The sequence below is a fragment of the Mus musculus genome, chromosome 3, assembly GCF_000001635.26.
Source record: "Mus musculus strain C57BL/6J chromosome 3, GRCm38.p6 C57BL/6J".
Taxonomy (NCBI): domain Eukaryota; kingdom Metazoa; phylum Chordata; class Mammalia; order Rodentia; family Muridae; genus Mus; species Mus musculus.
Genome location: NC_000069.6, coordinates 67,510,496 through 67,532,033, shown reverse-complemented (window position 1 = coordinate 67,532,033; position 21,538 = coordinate 67,510,496). Strand labels below are relative to the sequence as shown.

Below are 21,538 nucleotides of genomic sequence, written 5' to 3'. Positions count from 1 at the left end.
CTTGAGTATCTGTGGGTTCAAAGGTCTCAAGCTTCAATAGGGTCCTCCCCAAATCCCCATCTCAAGATACAGAATTCCACTCTTTACCAATTCATGCCCTGACTTTAAGCAACATCTTTGGAGGTTGGGACTTGAGTTTCTGAAATAATTCTGCCATATAATGAGGACTTTAGTTTGATTTTCCGAATCTTGAGTTCTGTGGAGAGAGATCCTCTTCCAGAGCACACGTGGGGACCTTTAGACTGTTTATGCATATCTGAGCAGGTCAGTGCTATCACTGAGTTCACAGTCCTTCACTGTGTTCAGGGACGCTAGAAGTTGGATAATTTTATCAAGGCGCTCATTCTGTTCCTTTGTCAATTTATCCGAAGACGTTAAAAGCAACCAACCAGTATCAATGTTTTCCTTATTTTTCAACAAAAAATTTTTTTTAGATTTTTATTTTATTGACATGAATACATTGTCGCTGTCTTCAGACACACCAGAAGAAGGCATCAGATCCTATTACAGATGGTTGTGAGGCACAATGTGGTTGCTGGGAATTGAACTCAGGACCTTTGGAAGAGCAGCCGATGTTCTTAACCGCTGAGCCATCTCTCCAGCCCTCAACAAATTTTTAAAAGTTTTATTATATACAGAGTCACCAAATCCATTGCCTTCTTTCACATTTGGTGAATTAGAGTTTTTGGTGCGTTTAGCTCAAGTTTGTAAAATAGTTCACATGATGCACTTTCAGTACTCTCCAAGCTTCCAGAAGAGGCACCAGGAACTGGAGAGGCTTCAGGAACTATAGTTTTTTGCAAAATAAAAAAGCCTATGCCAGATACATTTTTAAAAAGTCATCCTTATACTTCTGTTGCTCTAGACACACTCCTAGTACCAAATCTTTATTAGTCAAAGATATTTAGAGGAACACAATTTATAAGAGATTTATTAGAATTCCTTACAGGCTGTTGTCCAGATGGTCCAACAATGACTGACTACCAACAAAAGGTTCAAGAATGCAGTAGTTGTTCAGTCCACAAGCCTGGATGTCTCAGCTGCTCTTCAGCATATGCCAGAATCCTGAAGAAGTAGGCTCTAATGCCCAGGAAGGAATGGACTTATAGTGAGAGCAAGAGCAAGGAGAGAGAGGGAGGGAGGAAGGGAGGGAGAGAGAGAGAGAGAGAGAGAGAGAGAGAGAGAGAGAGCGAGCTTCTTTCTTCCATGTCCTTTAGATAGACTGCCAGCAGAAGCTGTGACCCAGATTAAAGATCCAGATTAGAAATGGGGCTTCCTGGGGCTGAAGAGACAGTTCAGCAGTTAAGAGCACTGACTTCCCTTGCAGAGGTCCTGAGTTCAGTTCCCAGCAACCACATGGTGGCTCAAAACCATCTGTAATGGGATCTGATGCCCTCCTCTGCTGTGTCTGAAGACAGCTACATACAGTGTAGATTGAACAAACAAACTGATTAATTAATTAATCTTTAAAAATGGTATGATCTTATAAAAACAATGGGTCTTCCTATTTCCCATGACTTAACTAAGCAAAAATTCCTCACAGGTGTACAGAGTCATTTGTGTGGTACAGTGACAACCAAGAATAGCCATCACAGAAAGGAATATTATCTACAGACCCTCAGTCTTTATTGCAAATATTAATCATGCTGGATTTCTTGCTCTTTAGCAGGTGAGAGGATTCAATAAGACTTGGTTACGCCACTGCTTTCCTTTCTCAAATCCCCCAAACTTGTCTGTCTTTCTATCTTGCCTTACTCCCAGAGTTTTCTTCATATTACCGACCTAGTGATAAACATGGAATGGTCCTTACAAGGGGACATGACATAGCCTGATCTTCTGCACACCTGAATGGGCCCATCTACTTCATTTCCTTCCCCAAGAGCAGCCGTGCCTATCTGCAAGGCCAGGCCTCAGCCATTTCTCTTATTCCACAAACACAAAGTGAAGGTTTGAAGATCCACCTTTAATCTGGGTCACACCTTCTGCTGGCAGCCTATATAAAATGACATGGAAGAAGAAAGGAGCTCTCTCTCTCTCTCTCTCTCTCTCTCTCTCTCTCTCTCTCTCTCTCTCTCTCCCTCCCTCCCCCCTTTCTCTCTGCTTGCTTGCTCTTGCTCTCACTATAAGGTGTAGCAGCTATGGCCCAGGGGCTTTCCTGATGAAGGTGCAGGGGACTGTCTGCATGATCGTGAGCTCCTGACTCCTTCCATGAGAAGACCTTTAAATACATTCACCTAATAGAAAACTCAGTGTAGTCAAAATCTCCAAGTTCAGTAATGTCTTATAGAAAATCCACATTGATCATGTTGTTGCAGTCTAGAGTTCTTGATTCTATTCATTTTCTCTGCCAACTAAAGAACTGAAGTGTGGGAAGAATCTTAAACTCAACTGGCATCAACAGAAAAATCTCAAACATGGCCAACAGAAGCACACAGAATCAGTAGCTGAATAAAGGCTTTTATTGGGTGTGAGGAAACACACACACAAGCGGCAAGCACATAGACCCTCCACAAAGCAGAGGGGGGACTTGGGAAGCCAAGTAGCTGGTCTCTTCTCAAGGAATGCTTGTTTGCTTGTTTGCTTGTTTGTTTGTTTAAGTCTCTGAAGGATCTTCTTCCCCTAACTTAGGGTTGGTCAGTTTGAAGAAAGACAGGATGGTTGATTGGCCCACAACTGTTCCATAAATGTGTCCTCATTCCACCTGGCCTTGACTTTGTACTGTTCATCACAAGGGGACCTACTGGCAGGGCTTTTCATCTCTGGTTAAGAGGACGAGGAAGTTCCCCACCTTTGTTATCTAGCTATGGCCTCTCTCCCTATCTTTTTACCTACTGAGAATCTATCAAACTCCTAGTCCCTTCATGGTAGTGTCTTGATACATTGATGCATTCAGAACATACCTGAGCATGTATGTAGAAGGCATGATTTAGTGTAAGCCCCTTCCCACACAGTTCTCTGTTCATGCAGTTATCAGGGGACAGAGAGACCCTGAGTGTTGTCCAATATCTTTTAACTCCACAGATCTATACTTTACAGATGCCACACATATCTTCCTTTATTACACACACAGCCTCCATTTGCTGCTTCATTTTACATAAGACTCTTGGGAGTTCTGGAAAGTGACATTAAATAGAATCAAACATGCAGGCAACATCAAAGAATCAAAATTCTAAGGGACTCAGATCTTACCAGGTACTCAGATCTACAGGACAACCTTCATTTCCCTGTATCCCCAAAGCCATGAGGAAACAGATATTGGTACAGAAAGTAAATTTATTTACAGTTTAGCCACACAGAGAAAAAAATCTATTTCCTCTCCAATGTGCAGGTGGCTGTTTTGAAATAGATAGAAAACCATGAGACAAAGGCCAGAAAGCAGGTAGCTTTGGCTGTAAGGTGGTTGAACCCATTCTTTCCTCTCAGAAGGAGACTGACCACCATTGTCTCCCTTCCCAGAGGCTGCCTCCATTCTCTGAAGCCCAGCATCCCTTTTAGAATTTAGAGTATCTTGGTGTCTTGCCTGGGTTCCAGGCCATTCTCAGCATGGGGGCATGGACCTGAGCTTTTCCTCTTCTCAGTCCTGATAGGAGGGTGAGGAAGCAAACAAGGGAAGAGATGGTAAGCGGCATCCTCCTCCAGGAGTAACCAGAGTGATGGTGGGGCCAGTGGAGATAGGGATTCAAGAAGGACATTGAGGTGGATTGTTGGAGATATAGAGTTATAAGAGAAACCATTGATATCACGGACAGACAAACAGACAGCAACAGCATAGTGGCACTCTGAGGAGAGTTCAGGCCCCAGAACCAGAGACAAACAGCATACCAAGGGCTCTGAAGAGAGAAAATCAGGGCCCACGTGGCAGAAGTGGGAGTCTCGTCTCATAGCTTTCTGAGGATGAAGATGGTTCTACAGCAAGGCTCTCTGAAGACAAGCAGGGAAGGAGCCGGAAATAGGATGTATGGTCGCCAACACCAACTTGGGTATAAATTCCTCAGATAAGAACCCTGGCCCCTGGGAAGTCTACCAGCTTGAGATCCACAGGCAATGTCTCAGTGGGCTGCTTGTGAGTATCAGTGAGATGGAGCAGCTGATGCTGTTGATGCTGCAGCCTGAAAAGAGCTGGATTCTAACATTACATTCTCAAAGAGTAGAGGAAGAGAGTATACTCCAGTCCAGCCCTGAAAGAACGGTCGTTATGCTGATGAAGGGGTTAGGAGAGTAACCTGTATCTGGATGGGGTATACACAATGTGGAAGGCAGAGCTGTGAGCCTAAGATGATAGATACTAAAGACAGAGCCCCAGAGTTGAACCTGCAAAGTCCGGAGTGCTGATATATGGGTTAGATGGATGTCAGACTCAGATCTGAATCTAACTCTACCTTAACAGCTGTGAGACTCAGATATGCTATCAACACTCTACGCCTTAGAGTCCTCGTTTGTAGGCTGCCCTGGCAAGGGCTAGGCATCCAGCTCAACCAGAAAGTGTTGGTTAATATTGCTGTGATCCTGCTGTTTATCATGATCATCGGTAGTAGGGACACTTACATGACACTCCAAACCCTTCTCTTCTTTCTCAGACTTCATACTGCCCAAGCAGAGTCTGAAAGCAACATTCTGTGGCCCTTGTAGGAAAGATATGCTAAAGAGAGATGCTTGGGCTCCTCTCTCTCACTATCAGGCTAGAAAAACAATGGATCCTAAAGAATGAAAATCCTCTCTAGGATCCCATGCTGGTTTAAAAGAAAGGCTGAAGCCTTCATGCCAACAAGAGGGAGACTTATCTCCCAGGAAGGGATTTCACATTTATGTTAAGTTAACATATAAATATTTCCTAGCTTTTATTTCTACAAAATTGAAGCTATAACTCACACACAAGAAGACAGAAGGAACCTAGGGTCCCTCCCTCTGGTTTGGCAAAACTATAAATAAATCTATTATTAATTCTCAGTTCCTTTTAAGATGTGCAGGATTTATGGCTCTTTTTGTTTGTTGGTTGGTTGGTTTTGTTTTTGTTTTTTTGTTTTGATTTTTGTTTTTTGTTTGTTTTTCGAGACTGGGTTTCTCTGTATAGCTCCGGCTATCCTGGAACTCACTCTGTAGACCAGGCTGGCCTTGAACTCAGAAATCCACTTGCCTCTGCCTCCTAAGTGCTTGGATTAAAGGCATGTGCCACCACTGCCCAGCTTGTATTTATGGCTCTTAAGAGCAGTCTTGTAAAACCATCCCAGAGAGGACTCAAAGACTTTAAGAGGGAGTCAGGTACAGGCCACAGTGTTGTGCTTCACAAAGAACTCCAAGATTTCCAAAGAAGGAAGGCCAGTTAACCCTCAGCCTGGAGCCCAATTGTGAGAAGCAGCCACTCTGGAACTAGGAAAAAGAATTAAATCTTTTTTTTTTTTTCCCTCAAGACTTTGGTGGAAGCCGGGCGTGGTGGCAGGTGGATTTCTGAGTTCAAGGCCAGCCTGGTCTACAAAGTGAGTTCCAGGACAGCCAGGGCTATACAGAGAAACCCTGTCTCGAAACAAACAAACAAACAAACAAACAAAAACAAAACAAAACAAAAAAACAAACAAAAAAAAAGACTTTGGTGGAATTTGCATAATGTTCTACTGAAACCCTCTGTTCTACAAACAAGAACAAAGCAACTGAAGGGTGAGCCAAGAGGGAGCAGGGCTTGTAAAGAAGGGCATTGCCTGGTTTGTGAAGAAACTGAGAAATGATAAAGACCTAGACCTGCTTAGGCCCTTTCCAGCTCACAGTTCTGACTCCCTGCTTACTTTAGTCCAGTTGCCTCTGACATCTCTCATGCGCCCAAACACCCAGAGTTGGGGACACATAGGAAGAGGGTTTCCCAGAAATTCACCTACAATTTTCTACGTGGCACTCCATGTGGCCAAATGGGGACCAATAGCATTAATATCTCCTGAGGACTCGACAGAAATGCAGTATTTTAACCCATTTCAGACCCACTGACCTGGAAGGTCCAGGGACATGTCTACCAATTTGTGTTTTGCTCAACAGAAGATTAAATATTTAATGAAAATAGCCAGTTTATGATTTTCTAACATAAAGCACAAAATAAATATTAAAATCAGTTAAAAAACTTATTGTAGGGTATCCGGACAGTGTAAAATCACCCTGCCATTGACCTGCTCCGAGCTCCAACACTTGGAAATCCCTGGCCCGGTATCTCAGTGTCAAAGGCCAAATGCTGTTTCATAGTTACCAACCAAGCAAACCTTCAGCCATGCCGTACTGCGAATGCTCAATAAAAGACGTGCTCCTACAGCTCCTGACAGGTCTCCTATACCATTAGGAAGAGCTCGATGCCTCCAGCCACCAGATCATTGACAGTCCAGCATGGAGTGGGATACTGCCTTTCTCATTCCCCCTTCTCCCCCTCTTCCTAATCCTACTAATTAATTGTGCCCCGTCTCCTAAACTTCTTCTCTCTTCAACAGCAGAGCCAAGAGCTTTCTAACGAGACATTTAATTTATTGTTATTACAGGATTATCAGCCCCTAACTACAGGACCAGAGGCCTACAACCCCCTGATTATAGCCCCAAGGACCTCAATGCCCCCTTATACAGGAAGTAGTCTAACCATGACATTGCCCTCTTTTCTGACCTGATTAGTTATCAATAGTAAACAAAAAGAAAGAGTATAAGGCAACTAGCCAGTGTAAAATCCCCACTCCCCCCACCCCCGTCCCTGGCCTGCCCCTGAGCTCCTTAATGACCAATGTTAGAGTTAGTAGCCAAGCAATACTTCTGGACACACTGTAATTTTCTACTAGCTCTGCACATGCTCCCAAGACCCTCTAAAAGCCTGCCCCTCTGCCCAACCCACTGCCATCTCTGTTCCTGGTCAGAGGCAGCTACCATTCTGTTCTTCTCCCCAATAAGTTTCGTGTGTGCTGTTTGTTGCATGGTGTGACTTGGTGGTTTTCCTTAGTTCCTAACAACCAGGATGCTCTTGTGCTGGAAAAACCTTTATTAGTGCACAGGCAATGCCGCTGGCCTATCCCCAGGGACCTAGCAATTGCTTACGTCATCACCTACTACCATCTGGGTGTGTCGGGTGTGTGCGGCTGGAGAAAAGGGCTCACTGAGCACTCAAAAGCTCTCTCTTCCTGTCCTGGCGCCCCTCCCTCTCTGTTCCCCTTTTCTTCACCCTCATGGCTCTGCTCCTGTCTGTACCTCTACCCCTTCTCCAGGTCCTCACTCCTTTCCCTTCCCCCAATAAACCTCTTTCACACCAGGCCTGTTGCATGGCATCATTACTTAGGGGCATAGGCCAGCCAAAGGTACCCCCTCTCACCATGTTATATTTAACAACAATCTTGTGAATTTCTTTTTATATCTGCTATATTTAGAGACAGTTTAGGGTATGAGACAATTAGAGAAATCTTCACACATGCAATTAGATTTTTTTTTCATTTCAATCATAGCATCTCTTTATAACCACCATGAAGGATGCTGTGGAAGATGATACAACTCCGTCTTACTGTGTTCTGCTCCATAGATAGCAGGGCACACGTGAGAGCCAGGCAGAGGCACTGGGAGACTGCAAAGTCCCTAAGGATGGGAGACAGTGTGTCCACGGTATGTGTAACCTTTGCAAGGGGAGTACAAGAGTGTTTCAGTTCAGTTCTCAGAGTTTCTGAAAACTCTAAAGAGGCGCTCAGAAAGAAGAAAGGCCAGCTAGAGCAAGGCACGTTTGGAGGAATCGTAATGAGATATTAAAACCAGTATCTCCAGCAGTATCTCCAGAATCTCTCCTACAGCATTCAATGGAAGTTGGACAATCCCTGTGTGTGTGCTCAGGAGGCCTCTGTTGACCCCCTTCTTGCTCTATTCCCTTTAGGATGCCTTCATTTCTTCCAGGATGCTTATGACAATGTCTACATTATGCCAGACGTCATTATGCTTTCCAGAGGTGGAGAAGTGATAATATTTCAAATAACACAATGCTTAGCTGTGGTGGTTGGAGGTGAGGCCAGCCATTACGAAAGCTGAGTTTTTTGTATTAGTCAGATCAGCCCATAACACATATCCCTTTGGCATCAGACTATTGATTCAGTTGAGAAATCAGAATGCCCCTTGGAATCTCATGCTGGAGAAGTAAAGGCCGAAGTCTGCCATCAGCCAGAGAAAGGATGTGTCTGGGAAGAGATTTCCCACAGTCTGACAAGCTGCCAGACCCCCAAGGGAGAGACTGGGCATGATATGATGTTAGGTCAGTCATGGACAGGACCATACCTTGATCATAACTTCTCAGTTATATATACCCCTTATTCCTATTTAAACCTAAATCTCATGTCTGGATTCCCAAAATTGGACTTAGGTAGTCATTAGGTGTCCTTATTTGTTCCTATTCCCAGTGAGTCTACATTTACAGATCTCTGTTTTCCATTATCAGTTCTCTAATTGGGGCAGATAACCATTCAGACTGTCTGAAGCCAGGATCTGACTCCAACAACTTCAGTAATGTGACATGCTTTAAAAAATCATATTTTTGTGCTCATGTCAGCAACATATATACTGAAATATGAGTGATACAGGGATAGTATGGGGCCTGTATGAGAGCGATGTGAAGATTCTTAAAGCATTCCTTTTTTTTCCCCCCTTTAGAAAGATATCAATAATTAAGATCACTTGCTGCTTTTCCAGAGAACCTGGGTTCAGTTTCCAGCTCCACAGATAACTCCAGTCCCAGGGGATCCAACAACCTCTTCTGGTCTCCTCAGAATGTCACGCACTTAGCATATGCGTAGGCAAAGCACTCATACACATAAAGTAAAAATACATTTTAAAATCTTAACCATATTTTGCATTATCTGCCAGTTGTGTTTTTAAAAAAAAAACCTGGTTTTGTATTGTATTTATATTGATTTTGATATGTTTATGTGCACACCCATTCATGTGACACAGGACACAGGTGGTAAGTCAGAAGACAAGGGAGCCGATTCTCTGCTTCTACCTTGTGGGTCTTATGGAGCGAACTCAGATCATCAGACTTGGCAGCAAGCACCTTTACCCAGTGAGCCATCCTGCTGACCTTTCGTCAGATGACCTTGTGATAAGCTGGAGGAGCGTTATCACCACTGGTCAGGAGCATGGAGAACCTAACGATGCCTTCCTCTGTTTTCCTTGGCATTTGTCAGCAATGCTTGGTGCAACACTGAAGTCTGCTCTGCCAGCCTGGCTTATAAAATTAAGACAATGAAATCACAACGAGCCTTAGTAACCACGCCTTCACAAACAGGTGCCATGTTATTGCAGCACATCCTAGCTTCTCTGGACTGCACCGCCAGCTTTCTCACAATTTAAAATGAGTTGTATAATTTGCCGAATTTCCAACACTCAATAGCTTTGTTTAGTGCAAACAACAGATGTTTGGAAACTATTTATCTTTGGGGGTTTGGATTTCTAAAACTTAAAAGATCATACTAATAAGGCACCCACATGGTGGTCAGAGGATTCCTGTAGAAGGTAGGAAATGTTACTTAGTCCAAAGACAAGACAATTTTACTATATTCTCTTTAGAGAGTAGGTGCAATTAAATGAGAATTCTTCACAGTGGACAGTCACTCCAAATATCACAGAATCCACACATCTGCATCTGTCATTTTGCACAGGAGAGGCTGAGCCAGCCGGGTTAACTGTGTGGGGCCGGACCCCCGCTACTGTGCCATGTGCCTCAGTACTTTTCTTTCTTTTGTAAAGAATGTGTTGTTCTTGTTGTTCAAGTATGGGAGGCGAGGGGCTTACGTGAGTACAAGGGACCTTAGAGGCCCGAAGATGACATCAGATGCCCTGGAACTGGAAGCCAATGTACCCAGAATCAAGTTCACCTTGTGTAAGCTCTTTGCAGCCCCGAAGCTTCTGAGATGTCTGCCAGACAGGTGTCCACTGTGGGGCTCGGAGTTCTACCGTTCCTCTCCCTCGGGAGGTTACTGGCCCTGTTCCAGGCGAGCTCACCGTTCCCCTTCCTGACGTCCCTCTAATGAGTTCTCTGGAGCACCTCCTCATGTCTGGGACAGCCGCCCTTAGCTCTTCTGAAAACTTACAAATCCAGATTTTCTTGATTAGCTTCTTAACAAGAAGATCCACCCACGGTACCATCGCGTTCAAAGGAACTCAGGCTGCTGGAGTCTTTGCATCCCAAGTCACCAAGGTGATTCTGTTATGGCCCCATTAGCCAGGCGGCTTCCTTATCAATTCACATAGGTTTATCTCTACTGTTGTAAGCACGTCTTGCAATGCTCTCTGGAAAGAATGTGAAGGAGGAGAAATGCTGACCACACGTCCTCTCACCCATTGTTGTCTGCCCCTGGGACGTGGGCCGTTCGTTCACTTCTGTGGTATGAAGGGCTGGCTTTGGTTTGCCGTGATAACATACTCTATACAAATTTAGCTTATAGGCATTAAGGTCTTGCATACAGAGACTAAACAAAGGAAACAAGAGGAAGGGCCCTTTGTATTTTTATGTGTTTCTCTCTGTGATGAATATATCAGCTTCTTAACCAGGAAATAATAAAGTTTATTATTTCAAGCTTTATTTCAACGTTCTTTGCTTGGAAAAAAATGAAGTAGTTGCAATGTGTAACTTATTTGATGTCTCAGTTTATAGATGACAGATACAGTGTCAAGTCATTCTTGGAATGGTGAATGTCTGGCCTTAAGTGACTGATGGAAAATAAAACCAGACCAAACTCACCAGAACCATAGGACTTAGCTTTACAGACACTGTCTTCTTAACTAGCGCGGCATGCCAAGATTGATGGCTTGCTTTGGAAAATTGAAAAATCTAACAGAGGTTAGTAATTATTTCCATTTCATTATATTAAAAAACAAGACAAAACCATCTGCTGGCAATTACATGTTAAAATAGGTCTATAAAGTCTTTGCAAGAGAAGCATTTTCCCCCCAGAAATCCATGTAATTTAAATTACCTTTAGCTTCTAACATGAATACATGAGGATTTTAATAGAATGGTTTCCTGAGTACAGCTAAGTGGAGTACAAAATTGAATAACAAGTCTATTTATTAATCACCTCATGCTTAGGGTTACCCCTACATCCAGAGCAGAGGCACACACACAGGTTCCACTGTGAGCTCTCACGTACAGGCAATAGCAGGATCACCGAATAAGCACAGGAAACTTGATACTTAATCTCCAATAGGAACTATAGAAGTTTCTATAAAGTTTCTGGTTAGCCTCACTAACTGCTACATAGCTAGGTTTCGAGCTTCCCCTAGACCATGTGTTAGACTCATGAAGGCCTGACTCCAGGCAGGAGTATGTGTGGGCACCTGGGTACATAAACCGTCACCTCGGTTTTCCTGTATTTCAAGAGAAACTAGGAGAGTGAGTTTTTTTAAGTCAAAATAAATTAGGAAATGGGAATTGGTAAAATGAAATTAATTTACTCATGGTCTAGCCAGACCTGGGGAAGCCCTTTGTTTGTATCTCTACTGTATGTGTGTGTATGTAAATGTGTGTGTGTGTGTGTGTGTATTCACACTCACATACACATACATACATACATACATACATACATACATACATACATACATACATAGCAAAGGCAGGACATAGGCATGCGTGAGAACTGTCACGGCTCTAGGCCTCTCCCCAACCTGCCACACTAGCATGTGATTCCTGGGGAAATTTAATTTATGTTCCTTGTTGTAGGATGTTTCTTTTGTTTTGTTTTGTTTACTTTGGTTTGGTTTGGTTTGGTTTTTTGAGACAGGGTTTCTCTGTGCAGAGATGGCTGCCCTGGAACTCACTCTGTAGGCCAGGGTGGCCTTCAACTCAGAGATCCACCTGTCCACCTGCCTCTGCCTCCTTTACAGACACTGTCTTCTTTTTTTTTTTTTTTTAGATTTATTTATTATTATATGTAAGTACACTGTAGCTGTCTTCAGACACACCAGAAGAGGGCATCAGATCTCATTACAGATGGTTGTGAGCCACCATGTGGTTACTGGGAATTGAACTCAGGACCTTCGGAAGAGCAGTCAGTGCTCTTAACCGCTGAGCCATCTCACCAGCCCCGACACTGTCTTCTTAACTAGTGCTGGGATTAAAGGCGTGCACCACCACTGCCCGGCAGGATGTTTCTTACACCATGTCAAGCTCACTGAGATGTGAAGGGAAAAAACTTTATCCATAGCCTTCATCCATTTCCCTGTGAACCACAACATAATGCTTTTCACCTGCTGGAGACAAGCAGAAAGGCATTCTCTTAATAAACAAACAAACAAAACAAAACAAAAACAAACAAACACCCTGCCTTTTAGTTGACTGTCTCTATGAGAATTCTTCTTCTGAAATAAAGTTATCCCAACTTGCCTCAGTTCATTTTGCTTCCACAGTCCAAACTCTTCAGCTCTCCCTTAGTCTCCTTCCTGTCCAGGCAAGAGCAAGATGCTCTAAGATGTTCTGTGCCCTCCTTTTGTTTCTCAGAATACTGAAACAGTGGAACCCAAAGAATTACAGTTTCCCCTAGGGAATCCCATTCTAGGGGAAGGGAAGGCTGGCACCTGGTACAAACCAAAGAAGTTTACCTCTAGAAGATAGATGTCACCTAGTTGTGGCATTCATGACACCACCCTGCGGGACAGACTGCGCAGCTGGCCTGATGGGTGAGTCATGGCAGCAGCACTCGGGAGAGGACTGCCCTTAACTCTTGCATCAGGACCATGAAAGTTGACTTCTCTCTTCTTTTCACTATTATCTCTGTAAGTGGCCACGTCAGCTTGGTAGGACTGTCAGGGCTCAGACTTTGACTCAAAGAACCCTGGTAACATCTGAAGCTGTGGGAGAGACAAGAAGCGCCTGGAGTGAACCTGACCTCACTCCCTGTTTTTAGGATGATGAAACCTGAGTGAGCCACTTAACCTCTTTAGTTCCCAGTGCACTCCACTAAACTGTGAAGACGTATAAGATCATCCTGCAAGAAGAAACACCTAGCACCTCTTCTAAAGCATGGCTTTCCAAAATATCACACCCCGTTTTATTAAATCAGACGTCACAGCCAAAAGTCAGTCAAAGTAAGCTTTCAAATCTGTCACCAGCCACAAATAGTTATTTAAGTAAGTTTAACTTAGGATCTCAGATCTTCAGTTGCATTTGGCATATCTGACCCATAGCTGAAGTTACATATACCTAGTGTAGATATGACATGTTCATCAGAAAGTTGGGTTCTGAAGTACAAACATCAAATGCAATACGTTTCTTTGAAACCTTTCCTTGGTGGTAGAAGAAAAAATGATCACCCTGTCCTCTACAGCATCTCTTTGGGAAAGACCTTCCTTGTCTCTAGTTCAGCCATCAGAAAGAATTTGCTTCTGCAGGGAAGCCTCAGCTCTTAACCCCCAGGGTTTAGAAAACTCTAGCTAGTGGCTCCACAGCAGCTGGTCTCCCTTTGCCCTGCAGCCTTTGACTCCCTTCCAGAGTATGAGATAATGTAGATAGGTAGGTGCTGGAAGCCCCAAACTCAGGGTCTTTCTCCTAAGCAAGGACCGCTAGGGTCTTACTTTACCACGGTGATCCTCAGGTGGCTCAGACACACCATGAAATCCCCCATGAACCCAAAGCAACTCCATGGCAGAGGCCAGAGGTGCCATATCCACTAGAAAAGCATTGGCACTAAGCAAGTAGGGGTCCTGTTTTTCTGTAGACAGCCAAGAGCCTTCCTCAAGGGGTTCTGAGACAGATATTGTGGGCTAAGAACACAGTATAGGGAATGTGTACGTTTACAGGGTCTAACCTTAACAAGAGCCAAGACCTCCCAGAACATGAAATGAAGGCAAAGGAATCAGATGAGCTACTTTTTCTCCACTAGTGTCCCTGGTTCCATGACTCAGAAATAAACATCTTTCTCATCCTGTCTAGACTTTACTGGACTTCAGCAATATGTAGTCAAGGTGGAGTTACCCCTATCCATCTGCCAAACCCATGTACCTTCACCTTTGCCAGGGGGAAGAACTACAACAGGGATATAGATTTATATATGGCTTGGTTGCTAATAGTACTTATAAAAGACTAGGTGATAGAGGTTGGAGGAAATATCTTTATTGAATAGCCCATCAGTTTCTTTTAATCACAACCCCTTGTTTATTTATAAAAAGAAAGTCACTGCTGGATTTATTCTTTGTCAAGATTCTATCTTCTTTTCAATTTGTTGTCACAATTCTTTTTAACTTGCTAGCAACAGCAACAATGATAGCAATTTCAAATAGCCATTACTTTCACCTCGGCACATACATGTAGATATGAGCACACTCGAACCTCACAATCACCCAGTAGGGCAGGAGGTGCCACCCAAGCACAAGTGGGGGAGATTCAGCTCAACCTAAGTATCTGGGCTCCAAGCAGGGGCTCCAGGCTCTGGATAACCTGGGGGTGCTATCTCAGGTCAAAAGACCAACATTGTAAGCCCACTCACTTCCATGATCCAAAAGCAACCACTGTTTCTGGTTGGTTCTTCCAGAGGTATTCGGTACATTCATAACTATGTAGCAGGCACTGGGAAGTCTTGACAGGCGATATGGCTAGGGACACTTTTGAATTCAAAGTGAATTGTGAACGTCAAAAAAGAATCTGCATGTACATGTTAACAGCTTAGTACATGCACACTGTGAACCAGTTTACTTGTCCCGAGTTCAGCCCTAGACAAATGGAGGGTTGACTCCAGAAGACACCAACTACACTGCATATTCCAGGAAAGTTCCTGAGCCTAGATGTTTACAGAATGAGAGAAGCTTTCAGGGAAGATGATGGGGGGGGGGGGGGGGGCAGGCATCTCTAATCTCAAAGATGTGACTGTCCCTGTGAGCAGAGGGGCATGGCAGCTCCAGGATAATTGTCTGCCTTGTTCTCCTCCTCCTGGCTCGGTGAGATGGAAGGCAGCTTTTCCTAAGGATGTCTATCCACTGCCTTCTCTGGTTGCCTGCCTTTCTATACAAAGTGCAACATAATATTCAACCCATCTCTGCTCATTGGCATTTGTGGCAGGAGTGGGAACAGGTATCCTGGCCTCTTATGTACACTAGGAAGCACATGTTTTCTGACAGCTGATGTCCACTTTGCTTCCTAAGTGACCATATGGGTACTGACCATGGTTAGTCCAGGGGCAGGGTGAGAGAGGGAAAGAAAATGGAAACAAAGGATATGTGGGCCTTTTTGAAATACTCCACCTACCCCAATGATTCTGCTGTCCCCTCTTGATATGACTGCCAGCCCTGACCTGGGTTAAGTCACCATCTTAAGGCTTCTGGCTCCCTCCTCAATTTTCTGCAGAGCATGCTATTGCAAACAGCACAGGACACGTTCCCTTGGCTCATCGACTGTAGGTGTGCTCCAGATGTTTATCTGGTTGCTCATCCTCATCTCCCCATGACCCAGGTGTTTCGTAAATCTGCAGAAGGAAAGACAGTCCACAGATGGGCAACAGGGGGGAGTATCGTTTAGACAGTTTCTCTTTGTCCACAGGCCTATGGCTTGGTGATCATAGGATGGCTCCTTCCAGAATCCCGTCTTTGAGCACTGGAGTCTAAGGCAGATGGCAGGCAGTAGGCTGCAGGCTGGGATGGCAGGAAAGATACCCAGCCAACTGCTCCCTTTGTTCCACAGGTGTCTCCCAGCTTCACAAGCAGTAGTTAACAAATGGGTCTCAATCATTCTTTGGTCCTTCAGGATAGCGACTGCTGCTGATGAGGTGGGCTAGACCCCTGGGTATCTCCGGTTGTTCTGTCTCTCTTACATTTCATTTCATTTATTATTTAATTTGTTATGTTGTACGTAGGTAGGTGGGTGGGTGGTGGTCGTAGGACAACTTGCTTGAGTATGTTCTCTCTGTTCACTACATTGGTCCTGGCAAGACTCCAGTCATCGGGCTTGGTGGCTAGCACCTTTACTCACTGAGCCACCTCACAGGTCCCTAAAGGGCTTTCTCTTACCTGTGGTTTAGAAAATAGTAGCCACCTCTTGCCTTCAGTGACGCGTTGATTCCACACCTCACGCCACTGGAATCTGGCTTCAACCCAAGGCCCCTCTCCAGTATTAATTAATTTACTTGATTCTCAAAACCTCTGTCCGGTCGCCCACCGCCCCTCCTCCCTACCTGGCCTGCAGGTGCTCACTACCTGCTCCCGCCCTCTGCACACTTTCCCTGTTTCCAGCTGCCTCTTCTCAAATTCCCCATCAAGGCCAAGGCCACTGGTCCCTGTCACCACCCGTCTCCTCTTTCACCTCAACTAACCTTTGGAGTGGGTTCTAAGACCTGAGGGTTGTGAAATTGCAGCAGCCGCAGGCGACAAGCTAAGTTCCCAGAGTTGGAGTCGGAGTGTGCCCTCAAGGAGGCGCCCCACTGTCCCATGTCCCCTCTCACCGCGTCATGGGGACATGGGACATGACCCGCTCTCCCGGAGGCGCCTTCTGGTCCTTCTGCTTGGACAGGGAGGCGAGGAAGGGCGGCGACCCGGGGGCGGAGGGGAGTGGCCGCCGTGGCCTATTTCCGTGAGCACTGCGAACCGGGTCCAGGGAGCTCAGCGCCAGCTTTCCCCATCCACGCAGCCCCGTGGGCCCCTGCCGCCCGTGTCCATGCAGCCCCGTCAACCCCCGATGCCAGCGCTGTTGCTGAGCCTCTGGCTGCTGCCGAGCCTCGCACTGGCCGCTGCTGTCACTGAGCCCGCGGACCTGGAATACACCGAAGTCCCCCGGCAGCCCGCGGCCGTGGGGCTGCCACGCGGGATCCTGCAGCTGGCGGCGCGCGCTGCGCTGCACTTCTTCAACTTCCGCGCGGGCTCGCCCAGCGCGCTACGGGTGCTGGCCACCGTGCAGGAGGGCCGCGCGTGGGTGAGTGAGCCGCGACGCGGCGGGACACGCTCGGGGACCGCAGCGTTCCCAGCCTGAGCTTGTGTCGCGCGAGAGGCGCGGAGCCCTCCAACGCTGCCTCTGCCTTTCCGGTATTTCTGAGGCCAGAAATACTTAGCGTGTTTGAGAACCTAAGAAAAAAGGTCCCATGAATAACAGCCCCTGGTCGGGGTACCCAGTGTGGGTGTTGGCATGCGCACTGTGTACCCAGTCTACTCATGGCTTAGACTCTATGGCTCCTACCAAAGTAGGGGAGGTGTGTGTGTACAAAAGCTAAGCCAGCTCTCTACATCGCAGACACGTTTCTAGAGTTTCGTTGTTCATGGCAGGCCACCAGTGCAAGGCTTCGGGATAAAGTGGTAAAGGTTACTCAGGGGTCTGACCAGGGACCATTCAGTTCTGGTATCTTCTTAATCTAACTAGGGAGTGACAGGGCCGCCGTCTTCTGCATAACTGAAAGGGCGATCGAAACTTTTCAGCTCCTAGATCGCTTGCTGATTTCCGGACAGTGGCTGTAGATGTGTTGCTCTCTTCATTAAACAGATTTTTAAAGTTACACAACTGCGGAATCCCGAGGCAATGAGGCTCCCGGGGTGTTCCACAAAGCCACAGATCCGCAGCCTTGCATCTTCTGTAGAGTGGAGCATAAGATTTAAATTGGTGTGATGATAAAGACCATCCTCCGTGTAGCATCAGATGATGTGAATCACCTTCGTAACTCTCAGCCTTATTTCCTTATTTCTAGAAAAAGGCAAACTACTGTGAGTGTTAAATAAACAGCAACAGCAAAACAATCTTTACTGTCTCAGGGACAGTCTCTACTCCAGGCTCCATCCAGCCTTTACTAGTTCACCGGAGAAATGAAGTCACAACTTAAGATCTTGTCCTCTTCTTTGAGGAAAGAGGAGCCCTGATGACAACCTCCCTCGTTATTGGGGGGTGGGGGGGGGGAGAATTCTCTATTAAAACAAACAGACAAACAAACAAACAAACCCAGACGGACAAAGTTCACCAATTTTCAAATACCAGGGATTATTTTCTTTCAATCCAATATGATTTTTAAAAAAATCATAAAATAGAACTAGTGAGACAGTCGTTGGGTAAAGGTGCCTGCTGGCAAGCTTGTGAGTTTGATCCTCTGACCAGGAGGTGGATGAAGAGACCTGACTCCCCCAAGTTGTCCTTTGACTTCCACGTGCCTGCTACAGCATGCATGCACACACATAATAAATGTCATTTTTTTTTAAACTCCTAAAATACCTAGCATTTCTGGGCTTTTTCAGCTACCCCTTGGCATCCTTACAAAAGCAGCTAGCTCTCAACATCTGAAGGAGAGCTCACTCCTTTCGTGTCAGCAGGAGCTTGGGTGCTGTTCAGCATCTGTAGTGGTCACTTCAAGGTGACCCTAGCTCATCCCAAATGGTGGTGTATGCGCGTGAACACAGATAAACTTGGAACTCAAGGCTATGAGAAACAATGTTACATTTCCCCTTAACCTCGCTGATAATTTAACACTTATGTGACTGCAGGAGCCAAGGAAAAGAGGCCAGTGTGCCAGGAATCAAGTTCTTCCACAAATCCAGTGAAATTGTTTTCCTTCAAAGGTTACTAAAACTCCACCCTTAAAGACGATCAAGCAGGCCAGTGTTGAAGTGATAGACATCTGGCAAGGGCCTGCAAGGCTCTGTGAGAATGGAGAAACCAGGACTGGCTTCCTGGAATCTGAAGCAGGTGCTGCTGTTTCCTTTTTTTGTTTTGTTTTGTTTTGGTGTGTGTGTGTGTGTGTGTGTGTGTGTGTGTGTGTGTGTGTGTGTGTGTGTGTGTATTGTGTCTATACCCCAGGCACCTGTCCTACCACTGAGCTATATTCTTAGTTCTATGTAATGAAATAATGTGGGCTATAGACTATGTATTCACATGATAAAAGCAGAGAGTCGTGTTTCAGAAACATGTGCATAAACTCGGTCGTGATGAGGGACGCAGTTCTTGCTGTATATTTCGTCTTAAAACAAAACAAAACAAAACAAACAAAGCATGAAAGCCAGGCACCCAAATGACTCCAGCTCTAAGATTCCCTCGATTCTCTTTTTAGTGCTTCAGAGTCCTCATTCTAGAAACACTGTTGCCCTCTGGTGGTCAGATGCAGCCATCACTGCAGATTATGGTGTAAGAAAGAGCAAGGACCTGGTCTCAGTTCCTAATTGCAGAGGAGACTTTACAGCTGCCTGTGTTCTCTGCTATCCCTGCCTGCCTGATGTCACCTTGCTCCTGGCCATACACTACCTATTCATAATCAAAATTTTCAACTTTCCTGCTACCACACAGCACAGCCTCAGGACCACAGTGGGTGTGGGGAAGATTCCAGGCAGTAGTGGAAGTTCTTAGGTACTGGTTGTCCTGGATCAGGCCCAGGGTGCTTTTTCCATTACTAGAAATATTGCTTTCACTGAAATTTGGGGGATTTGAGCACAGTCTCCTGGGCATATACTTCCTAAGAAAGTCAACTCATTCTGGGATCAGCTGATTTGGGGGAATTGACAAACACCCATTTCTTATCCCAGACCAGACACAATGCAAACAGACAGGCAAGGTGTAGTGGGAGAAGGGCAATAAAAACCAGTGAGTATAAATGGGTCCTTTTATATTTATGGAGGGTCCTTTAACTAGAACTCCATGGGGTTTTCCTAGCAAGCAAGCATGTCCATAGCACATCATTTCAGTGTCAGTTATGGTTCCCTGCCAGCGGGGTGTGTGCTTGCAGAGGGTGGGATGCCCAACCCTCCAGCCTCCCTTTCCCCTTCCTCCACAATCCTGGCTCGCTCAAAACAGCAAGAGTTAAAGAGACAACTTCATCAATTCTTTCTGGAGCATTTAACTTGGATTTTGTGAGTGTGCTTGCTAGCTTGTTGTTGTTGTTGTTGTTGTTGTTGGTGGTGGTGGTGGTGGTGGTGGTGGTGGCAGTGGTTTGGTTTGCTTTTGTCATCTTTTGACCAAAAGGAAGTAAGAAGGAACCCCAACTGAGAACAATGTCTTCGTCAGATCCACCAATAGCTAAGTCTCTGGGGGTTGTTTTCTTGGTTAATGATTGATGTGGAAAGGTCCAGCCCCTGGGCAGGTGGTCTCAGGTTGTGTTTTTTTTTAAAAAAAAACAGTGGGTGCTGAGCAACCCATAGGGAGCCAGTAAAGCCCTGCGACCTTTGCTTGAGTTCCTGCCTCGGCTTCCCGCAGCGAGAGACTGCTCTGGGAAAGTGTAAACCAGAGAAATCCTTTCCTCCCCAAGTTGCTTTTGGTCATGGTCTCTAAGCAGTAGGAAGCAAATATGGCCAATGGCCTTGACACACTTGTATGCCTATTCTTCACCGCTCACCCAACATTAGATTTCTAACTAGGCAGTAAGTGAATGGCGAGTGGCTAGCCCGTAGGTATGTAGGCAAGCCATCAGGCCACCCTTGTCAGGCCAGGAGGTAGAGCAGTGGCTGTACTTCCAGGATTCAAAGTAGCATGGATCTGAAGCAGGAGCAAAATGTGTCCCCGGGGCCATACAGCGCCAAGTGCACATACTCCACTAAGAAAGAGCCTCACCACTTTTCCATCTGCGGAGCACTTTAGTCCAGTATCAGACACCTAATCACGGCTCCTCTTGAAGGCTTGCCTCCATTAATGTCAATAATTCAGGGTCAGTCTTAAGAATAGGAAAGCAGTGCATTATGTAGAACGCATTACATGGAAGCTAACACTGGGGACCTCAAGAGGCTGCGGTGCATACGCAGGAGGGAAGATAATACAAGAGGAAAGCGAAGGAGTGTTTTCTTTCACTGAAAGAAAGCTCTTTACCGCTTTTAGGACCTTCACAAGACAACAGCCAAATCAGAGGCACCCCTGTGTGGACCATGTTCACTTCAGACCTGCACCCTGCCTGGTGGGGGAGACACTGTAACACAGAGCAGAGAGGTAGCACACTCCTGCCCTGACATGACCATGCTTAGGCACAGTATAGTCTTTGCCCCATCATTCCAGCTCCCAGAGGGCAGAGTCTGGGTCTGCATTGAGTGTGGAACGTCAGCAGGGGTAAAAATTTTGCCTGGCTTTCTTTGCAATTTGCCCCCAATTTTGCCTAAGCTAACTGTACCCAGACGAGCTAGCTAGTGGGCACATCCTCAACCATTCCATAATAAGTTGGCTTTGTTTCTATGCCCCCCCTCCTGTCCACAACGCTTTAATTTGGTTTCCTACGTGTAAGACCAGGATGTTTGTATTTACGTGGTGTTGGTAGTGCTCCACATAAAACCTAGTGGGGGTGGAGTGATCGATCTACACGGGGCCCTAGAGTCTTCCTTTAAGGCTCAGAATGGTGCTACTGGAAACTGAACGCAAATACTCAATGCCTAAAAGAGTGATCTTTAATAATACACAGTTACAATGACTGCTTAGCAGTGAGTCATTCCGTGCTTAGATGTGCACACATGCAGGCAGGGCAGTGGCAGCTCACCCGGAGAATGTTTATTAAATAAGAGAGCCAAGCTGGTTAAGGCTAGTAGGCATAACAAGTGTCTAGTCTGGGTTATTTGTTATGGTTGTTCAGGGCATATCCGCCCCTAGAATCCAGTTACGAAAGAGAAGCGTGTGTGTACTTGCACAGAAGATGAA

General features: G+C 45.6%; 1 protein-coding gene and 2 long non-coding RNA genes across 3 annotated transcripts in view; 2 read left to right on the top strand and 1 right to left on the bottom strand.

The window, feature by feature from the left end:
* Positions 1-9,376, top strand: part of Gm35299 — a 30,772-nt gene extending 21,396 nt beyond the window's left edge. Inside the window, exon 3 of the long non-coding RNA XR_001783860.1 lies at positions 8,935-9,376. This is a non-coding gene — a long non-coding RNA (predicted gene, 35299). The remainder of the gene's footprint in view (positions 1-8,934) is intronic.
* A 2,988-nt stretch (positions 9,377-12,364) lies between these two features.
* Positions 12,365-16,785, bottom strand: Gm40067. Its single transcript, XR_001783859.2, has 3 exons — positions 16,278-16,785; positions 12,580-12,828; positions 12,365-12,482 (listed from the first exon to the last, which is right to left on the bottom strand). It is a non-coding gene; the product is annotated as a predicted gene, 40067 (long non-coding RNA).
* Rarres1 (retinoic acid receptor responder (tazarotene induced) 1) overlaps positions 16,511-21,538 on the top strand; it is a 36,638-nt gene continuing 31,610 nt past the window's right edge. The window contains exon 1 of the mRNA NM_001164763.1: positions 16,511-16,873. Within this exon, the coding sequence (NP_001158235.1) occupies positions 16,619-16,873 (255 nt within the window). The 5' untranslated portion in view covers positions 16,511-16,618. The remainder of the gene's footprint in view (positions 16,874-21,538) is intronic.